The sequence below is a fragment of the Hibiscus syriacus genome, unplaced genomic scaffold (assembly GCF_006381635.1).
Source record: "Hibiscus syriacus cultivar Baekdansim isolate YM2019G1 unplaced genomic scaffold, ASM638163v2 tig00117034_pilon, whole genome shotgun sequence".
Lineage (NCBI taxonomy): Eukaryota > Viridiplantae > Streptophyta > Magnoliopsida > Malvales > Malvaceae > Hibiscus > Hibiscus syriacus.
In genome coordinates, this window is record NW_024063533.1 from 4,169,417 (window position 1) to 4,178,800 (window position 9,384).

Consider the following 9,384-nt stretch of genomic DNA (forward strand, 5'->3'; position numbering starts at 1 on the left):
TTAACCGACCATGAGTATCTTTGCGTTTAGTGAAAATTTTGAAAAAAAGTTGACTGCCCAAAATTGAATTATATGAATAGTTGAGTGACTAAATATATAATTTTTCTTTTCTTTTTTAAGTGAGTTAATAATTTGGGACAAATGAGATAATGATTTAAATTTCGCGGGTAAAATGTCTCAAAAAATACTTGAGCAACTCAGTACAAAATGCATAGTTTAGGGGGGAATGATGCATATAAGGAATTGTTAGATTTCCTTAAGGTATCGGGCTCGAGCACCATGAATATCAGGAGTATGAGTATCTAATGTTAAATGGTTGAAAACTATATTTGAATATATACTATCTTATATTTACCTAAATTAATACAAAAAATAATATTTAAAACTTTTAATTATCTCTTTTAGTAATATTATTTTTGTAAGTCAAAAATAGATTCACACTTTAAGATAATAAATCATATTATCATACTTAATATTTATTATAATTTATATAAAGTAAGTAACTTAAGTGGTTGGAGGATGATTGTTATCTTTAGAGGCTTCGAGTTCGAACATCATGCAAAATATTTGAATATTCATTGTCAAGTAGTTGAGAGGTTTTTGTAATCACCATAGATTAATAAAAATTATTTTAATTTAATTTTAATATTGATAAAAATTTTATAAAAAATCTCACAAATTAGAAAAAAAAAACTTTATATATTGTAATTGACACTTGGAAATTTAATACCGAAATCTGTCGTTGTATATTAAATTTAATTTAGTAATGTAACTGCTATAATGTATAAGAGACTGGAAATTAATATGTTTAAATATACAATATTGTTACTGCTATAATGTATAAAACGCCTACGTTCTTATATTCGCCATCGGTTTTTTTTTCTGTAGTTTTCACTCACTTCGTTTTCTACCCAAATTAAAAATAAATAAATTTGCCTACTCAATAAATCAAGTTTATCATAACCTAAACTCGTTATAAAAATTCTCTTCAAAATCTGTACACGTTTAAAAGGAAAGGATGTTGAAATTGCACCACAAAAAAAAAAAAAAAAATCATCCCTCAAGACAAACCAAAACTCCATCTAGCTCATATCCTACCACTAAATTCCTCGCTTAGTTTCATTCTCTTAGCACCCGAAGCTTCCAACGTTCCACCAGTTTGCCAATGTAATGAATTGTTAACATGCATGAAGGGGCAATTGGACCCCTGACGACACCCGTTCGACTTGTTATAGAACTTGCATGGTGTTTGAAACTTAGTTTTCAACGCACCGGGTTTTAAGATCTGGATGTGATTCAAATGACTTCCAGTTTGTGGGATATTATATGCTTTAGCTTCTTCCTTTTGTCTTCCATGTTCCCTTATCAGGTTCTTAAAATAGTTAGCATCCTTCACTGTGTTTTCTGCCATTGTTTGCATGGCTGTTGTTGTAGTAATGGCTGGCTGCATTGGCATCGGCATCGGCATCATACTAAGAGCAGGTTGTACCTGGTTCGATGTTGTGTAAGCAGCAGTAGTACCATTTGCTGCCCCATATCCCGAAATCATACTTACGTTCGTACCGGGTAAGGGAAACGATGATGATTCTACTCTCATTGGCATAGAATTCGAAACGATGTCGGCCCTAGAAACCGGCATACTTAACGCAGGTTGGAACTCTTTTACCAAGTGATTTGAGTTTCTATCAGCTGGCATTTGTGATGAAATTGTAGCAGGTTTTGAGCAGGGTAAAGAAGAAAGTCCTGTTTCTGGCTGTGAAACAAATGAAGGTGCATTTACCACATTGCCATCAGCAGCAACACTTGGATGTCCATGATTGTGAATTAATTTGTCAACCATTTTTGGATCACCAAGGATTTTGACAAGCAAATCAGTGTCTACCAAACTTCCCTGCTCTTTGCTTTTCATGACTGTGGTTAAGGCAACCAAAGCAGCTTCCATCATACCAGAGCTTACACCGGGTTTAGGTGCCTCGGTTGCTGAAGCAGGGCAATGTGGCATATTAGGAGTTCCAGAGTTTGACAGACGTGGGGGCATTAGCAATGCTAGTGTCTCAAAGTTAGAGGCCGGTTTTGCTTGAGCAGCAATACAAGAAGATACATCTGCACCCTCATCATCTTCGATTGGCGTTAGAGGAACAAGAGAGATTCGGCTATCATCGTAGCATTCAACTTCTACATTCGGAGAAACAGGACTGCAAAAAATCGGATGATTAGAATTCAGTCAGATAAAAATGGAATTATTAAAGCGTGCAGAAGGACGGAACATACTTGGGAGGAATAACAGAGAGGCGAGGATAAATTGCTTCAAGCACTCTCTTTTCTCGCAGTTTCTGAGCCTCCACTTCCTTGCTTTCTTCACCGGCTACAACGTGCCAGTTAAAATCCAGGGAAAACTGTTTAAATGTGATAGAAAGCAAAAGGTTAAATTTATACTAATGGGATACGGAAGATAATACTAAAAAATAAGTCTTTCTCTACACTAGGGGTACTAAAACTAGATGAGAAAAAAGAAGGGATTTGAAATTGATCAAACGGAATAGATATATCTTCTTACCTTAGGAGGGATTCTCCATTGGATCCTAGGTATCTTAGCTAGATTACACTTAAAACTACCCACGTAATGACCGCCTTCAAACCCAGGGGGAAGGTCAGAAGCACACATGCCACTGGGATGCAATGCCCGTGATGTATTTGCTTGAAGAGTATCTTGATGTTCAACACCAACCTCTGAGGGAAAATCCTCTTTCAGAAACAGCTTCACCTAAGACAATACCCAGAATTAGTCCACTTTAGTAGGTTAATAATTATTAAATCATCTGATTGTGAACATGGGTAAACTTCATGGCATGAATTACAGGTAAATACAAGCTCAATATAGCAGACTTAGAGATTCTAGACAGCTAACAATATATCAGATCAGACCTCAACTGAGAGGAACATAATGGTATGAATTGACAGTTTCTAGGTAAATACAAGCTCAAAACTCAAACTTTTCTGCTTAGCACTGATAAACAGGTAATTTGCATTATACATTTTTAATGACAGGATGATTCAGATAAACAATGCTATATACCCGGAAAACAAAGAACAAAACTAGACATCCAAAGAACCTATCATAGTTCATGTTTCTGTCAATTGGATACCCATAAATTAAATTATGTTATCATCTTCTAATTTTTATCATCTTTCTTTGTCACTTCCCTAGTCAGCATAATCCATAGAATACAATCATATAGCCAGTAAGCATGAAATCAAATTTATGGGGCGTCTGCCACGAGAAACGCAATATGAAATAAGGAGTAAATTTTTTCCAAAGAACATATAAGCTACCAACAAATATTCTTCATGCACAAAATGAAATCAGTATTGATATTGAAATTATTGAACTTAGTGTCTAAACTGCATTAAACTTATACTGATATCCACCCAACTTATCTGCCATCTATACAGGCATGACAAGAATTAATGAAAAGAAAATTCCTGCAGGAACCTAAAGTTGTATGATCAAGTAAATCTCTAAGAATCAACCTACCAACTATTTTCATGCCTTATGTAAACACAGATAGTAATTACATGGAACAAAATCAGACTAAGTTGAACCTCCCACTGAAACATGACAGAACTAGCATTCAACTTAGAAACACATGACAAATTCAGTGCATTTCAGTACAACTTAAGACAGATTGCATCCATCATATACCATACCCATAGTTGATGTGGAACTAAACACTAAAGTCTAGTGCTAATTAAAAACTATTTCTCTTTAACTATGTGACCTCATTAGGCTTATTATGATCATGGGCCAAAATTGAGTGCTAAGCAACTTGTCCAGGAACAAAACACCAACTTCACCCAACCTTTTCATGGTACATTTCGTACCCTGTATTTTGTACATTAAAGTTGTTTATCTTTAGTAACTGAAACTACACCTTTAAAGATTGATATCTAAATAATCAATGAATAAGAAAATATTATCAGATGAAATAATGTGTGTTTCACAACAACCTTTTTACTAAGTTGGCCTATGAAATAATAGTTCCCATTTTGTACCAATCAAGATTTTTTTTTATCACAATTATGCATTTTTAAACCATGAATCCTCAGCAGATTCTTACTTTTTTTGACTCAAAATGGCATTGCATATCCATGGATGCTGATAAAGCTCTTATTACCAATGCCAAAGTTCATAAAATAAAATAATGCAGTTTAGGAGAATCATAATATAAGAATAAAGTTAAGATTATGAGACAGATAAGTTCCTTTAGCATCTTGATTAAGGGTATAAATAGGCTTATATTCTTAAGATCAAGATTTTCTTGATAATTTAAATTATAGCTTTAATGATATATATTACTATTACAAATTTTTGTATAAGATTAAATTTAAATCTATTCTGTATTCTCCAAATGATTTTTAAGTGAAGCCCCAAATTTGATTTATAATTTCTTTTCAAACTAACAAATTTTATCAAATAGTTTTCCTGAGATTCATTAAATATTCCTCTCTTTCCCCCATTATTCATATATCATTCTTGTTAAATAATCAATTCTAGATTAACATTATTTTTAAACAAATTGATAACTGATTGCATCTCTGGGTTATTAAATCAGTATTTCCAGAATCAGTGTTATTATTAACTCGGAATGTTAAAATCTAAAATCTTTCAATAATATCCCAGTTATGATAAATATAAGTCGAATTGATTTTTTTATAAATCGAAAGGTAAAAATAAAGCAAAAGGCATTATCAAGATTAAAATGTCAAATTAAAATTCTTCTTTTTTCTGTTTAAAAACGAGTTAAACAATGAAACCAGTAATGATGGATCGAAGATGTGATAATGGCGGCTATACCTGACAAAGATCAACACCTGGAGCCCAAGAAACCCTGTTGGTTTTCCGCGATCGCTTCATATTTTTATAAAAAGTCTCTAATCAATAAGAATCCTTTATCCCTTCAAAAATTTATCCCTACTCTAAAGATTCCGTAACCGTAGAAGATGAAGAAGAGCTTTTTTTTTTATTTTGAAAAATCAATCAGATTAAGAACTTAATCCGATTATATATTTCGAAAACCCTTTGAAGATCCAATAGCAGTTATGGAAAGCCCTAAAAAATATTTTCAGAGATTTTCTCGCTTTTGAGAGTTCCGAAAGTTTTGAGGGTCGACTATTGGATAATGATGTGGAGAAGAGTGAAAACCCTAGAAATAGGCCCTTTTTATCCTATTTATACGTGATAAGAGAGAGACTGCGCATATAAAAATAGGGAGTATATATCATAATAATAAATACGAAACCCTGTCGGTCAAAATTGCACGGTGAAATTTATGATTATCTCATTTGGTTACGTGTGATATTTTACATCCTATTGGATTTGTATTTTCCTATTTCTAGTTTTAATTGAACGCTGATATTGGAACACCGACGTAATTATATTACGTCTTTCCTTGTTTTTTGAAAAATTCAAATTAAGTTGTTTTTTAATTAAAAAAGTATTTAATTAATACACAATATGTAATAATTTTTTAAAGTAAATTGATTTAAAATTAAAACTAAATTATTATTATATTGAACATAAAATAGAATATAACATGAGAATAAAATAATACATTAATATGACATAAATATATCATAAATATATTAAAATTTACTTAAAATAAATCTTAAATAAAATATAATTTATATATAAGTGTAACATAAATAAAAAAAATTATTATAAATATTATATAACTTTGTATAATTTTTAAATGAAAAAGATAACTATTAATATTTTTAAATTTTGATTCCGATTATATCTAAATCAGTAAATGATAATATAGAATTATCCTTATTTAAATAATTATTATTCAAAAATCATAATAAATTAATTTAAAGACAAAAATAGATTAAACATGATACATGGGATATTTTCGGCTATTTTTTTAATAAATCACACATACATCCATACTGATACATTAATTTTTTTTTTTCATTAAGTCAGTTTGGAAATGCTTCTCGTAATGGAAAAGTGATATTTCACTATAAACAATGTTAAACTTAAAAATCAATTTTATTTTTTACTTTAAGTACATATAATATTTTTTTCTTTAAAAACAAGTATCTCGATTATCATTTCGTAATTATTTTTAAGTTCACATGTCAAAAAATATTGATAACATATTTTTTCTTAATAAAATATTTCATATATAAAAATATTATTAATGAGTTATCATAAAATATTTTTTTATATTTTTTTATAGTTTAACTTAATATATTTTAAATATCATATTATTAATAAATTCAAATATAATTTAAATATTATATTTCAATTTACAACATAATGTCTAAAATAGACAATTTATCTTTTTAACATCACATTTTATCAGTAATCCCAAATAGTTAAATTTTAAAATATATTTTTCAAAAATATTTTTTGCAACACTTTTTAAATCATTATTCATGTTGATTGTTATATATATATAACCATTCAATGATTTTTATTGAATATATTATTTTATAATATTTATATTAAACATACAATTAATTTATTTTTAATTTATTTTTAATTTATTATGAACATTTCATAGTTAATTATATATATAATTTTAATATTTAAAATATATTTTATATATTAAAAATAAATTTTATAAAATAATTTAAGTTCAGATGAAAAAAGAATTAACTTACAATGATGTAAATAAGTATTGATAACTTGTTGGGACCAAATATTATGTATGCATGATTTATATTCCAAACTATATTAATTACTTAGAAATATTTAGATATATTTTATTGTTGTAAAAAGATGTAATTTGAGTGATAAATTTTTATTTAAGCCAATAAATATTGATATTGGTGGTTATATCAAAACTATTTGTTGTTTCATATCATATATTCTATTTTTCCAACTATTTGGTTCTTGTTATACTATTTCAACACCGACACTCTTATTTTTTGGATGTCTTCTGCACTAAATAAATCTTCAATTTGTCTCATTTATATTCTTCTTGTTTGATAAACTATAGTCTATTCATTTTTTCTTTTGCCATTGATGGATGCAATATTGGTGTTAGTTTGTTAAAGTAAATACTTATGGCATATTAACCTTTTAATAACTTATGGCATTTTAGCATTAAGCATTTTCACTTTTCACATAATTCATTACAAGATTTGAGAGATGGGTTATACATTATCAATCATTGCTCACCTTCATTACTAGTGTGCTTAGGGGTATTTTCATAATTTTATCCACTTAAATATATTTTGATAATTTATCACTCTTGAGGGTATTTTACTCACACTAATACATTTAGACACATTTTAGGCTATATTTTTCATTACAAGTAATCCCTTAATCCCATGTTCATTTTAGAGGTCAAATTTTAACTTTTAAGGATTTGTGTATCTATACACGACAAGAGTATAGATATTCAATCCTATTGTATTGATATTCTTTGTAATACCCCAAATTTTGACAGTGACTAAAATATAAGTTTTGAAAGTTTAGTGGCTAAAGTATAAACTTTGAAAAGTGTAAGGACCAAAATTTTAATTTTTAAAAGTTATATATTTTAGCCTATAAATGAACAGTTTGGATTAAAACAGAGATTTTAGTGGGAATCAGATTTTTGGTACGAGATTTTTTGTTAAAAGCTATAAAACAGTAAAGTTCGGTATTGAAATCGGATATTTTGATCGAATCATAATTTTACGAAAATTTGAAGGATGTTAGAAAATGGTTGGAAGTATTATTTTCATATTTTGAATCAGAGAAATTTCGCTCAGAATAGTGCAATTTTTCAGATTTGACCGAAAAAGTGGAATTTTAGTGACTAAAATGCAATTTTTGAAAATTGCATGGATAAATTCAAAAGTCAAAGCCAAGTTGATACATCTTTGACCAAGGAGTATTTTAATGGAAGATAATACAATGACATTTGTAAATTTTCAAGATTTATTAAGGGTATTTTTTAGATTTTTCATTAATTGAATAATAAATTCAATTAATTAGAAATTGTCATGAGTTTTATTTTTTAAATGCTAGAATATTCAAGATAATTAAGCCATTTTTCAGCATTCAACTTCTTCATGGTCGTAAGTTCAAGTCCTAACAAGGTAAGATTTTTATTTTTGATTTTTAAAGCAATATACTTTATTTTTGGATTTAGCTATTAGATAGAGAATTAATCTACATGAAATTCTCTATCATTTGGTACCAATATTTCATGGTGAAGATGATTATGTAATGAGATTTTATGATTTGGGTTTATGAAGAGTTAAGTGATTTTAAAGAATTTGGTTGTAAGAATTGATGAAGAATCTAAGGATGCAAATTAATGAAAACAGTTTAGATTTTGAATCTGGCAGTGAGTTTGAAAATTCACTAGAAAATTCTATAAAAATTATTTGGAGGTGATTTTTATATATTTTTGTTTTTATATCAATCTAGTTTTGTTTAAAATAAACGGGGATCAATTTCAGTTCAGTAAATATTTTTAAGTTGATGTGACATCTTTGACTCGTATATCGAGACATATAAGTGTTAAGGGTGTTACATTTATTGATATCATAGCTATAGGTTTAGCCGATTCTCGGCCTAAACCGAGCCTATATTATGTCAGAAATAAGTACATGCCACTATGATGTCAAAATTATTGATCTGGTATGGTCTGATGATTTTATTTATGATAAGTTTGTGATTTAGTTTAGATGTCGGGTTCGGAAGGCATAAAAGGGGCCACCAAACAAGAGGTTCCTGAGGGAACTGGAAGTAGTAACGAGGTAGAGTATGTACCTCAACGATAGGGAGCACAGACACGTCAGGGAGTATCTGCTCCAGATCAGGGAATGTTTTACAAGCTCTAGGGGCTATCATGGCTCGATATCAGCTAGCTGCAACACATTCCTTTCCTCTGTCTCCACTCCCTCCTTCAATTATGAGAATATCAGTTTCGAAAGAATCAAAAAGTTAAGGAGCTGCAGAATTTAAAGGCGAATCAAACAAAGGTCCAGTAGTGGAATATATGTTGCTGAATGATGTGGAAATAATGTTGGACAGTCTTCACTATTCTGATGATGAAAGATGGGATGAATAATTTCATTTTTACAAGGCCATGCTCGTATATGGTAAACGAACATGATGACACATGTTTCTCCAGGTCAGATCACTTGGTGGTTTTTCCTAGAAGTATTTCAAAAGAAATATATCGGTGAGCAATTTATTATCCAAATGAAGCAGAATTTCTTTAATCTGATTCAAGGTGGTAAATATGTACACGAGTATAAAATGTGAGTTTAATAAACTTGCTCGATATGCCTCGGAGATGGTTCTCACTGAAAGAGACATATGTCAGAAATTTATTTGAGGCCTCCACCCTAGACTCAGGGAACTGTTGTTGACGC

At 29.6% G+C, this 9,384-nt stretch overlaps 1 protein-coding gene across 4 annotated transcripts; it reads right to left on the reverse strand.

Annotated features, from left to right (window-relative positions):
• Positions 1 to 1,058: 1,058 nt before the first annotated feature.
• Positions 1,059 to 5,176, reverse strand: LOC120196419 (zinc finger CCCH domain-containing protein 6-like). 4 transcript variants are annotated; one of them, XM_039198228.1, is made up of 4 exons: positions 4,856 to 5,176; positions 2,558 to 2,764; positions 2,263 to 2,399; positions 1,059 to 2,195 (listed from the first exon to the last, which is right to left on the reverse strand). In XM_039198228.1, exons 1-4 carry the CDS (start codon positions 4,913 to 4,915, stop codon positions 1,088 to 1,090), a joined length of 1,512 nt encoding a protein of 503 aa, XP_039054159.1. In that variant the 5' UTR covers positions 4,916 to 5,176; the 3' UTR covers positions 1,059 to 1,087. The 4 variants fall into 4 exon arrangements, with proteins under 4 accessions (XP_039054159.1, XP_039054160.1, XP_039054162.1 ...); XM_039198229.1 differs by having other exon boundaries at positions 1,060 to 2,195; positions 2,263 to 2,396; XM_039198231.1 differs by having other exon boundaries at positions 1,061 to 2,195; positions 2,272 to 2,399.
• Between the last annotated feature and the right edge of the window lie 4,208 nt (positions 5,177 to 9,384).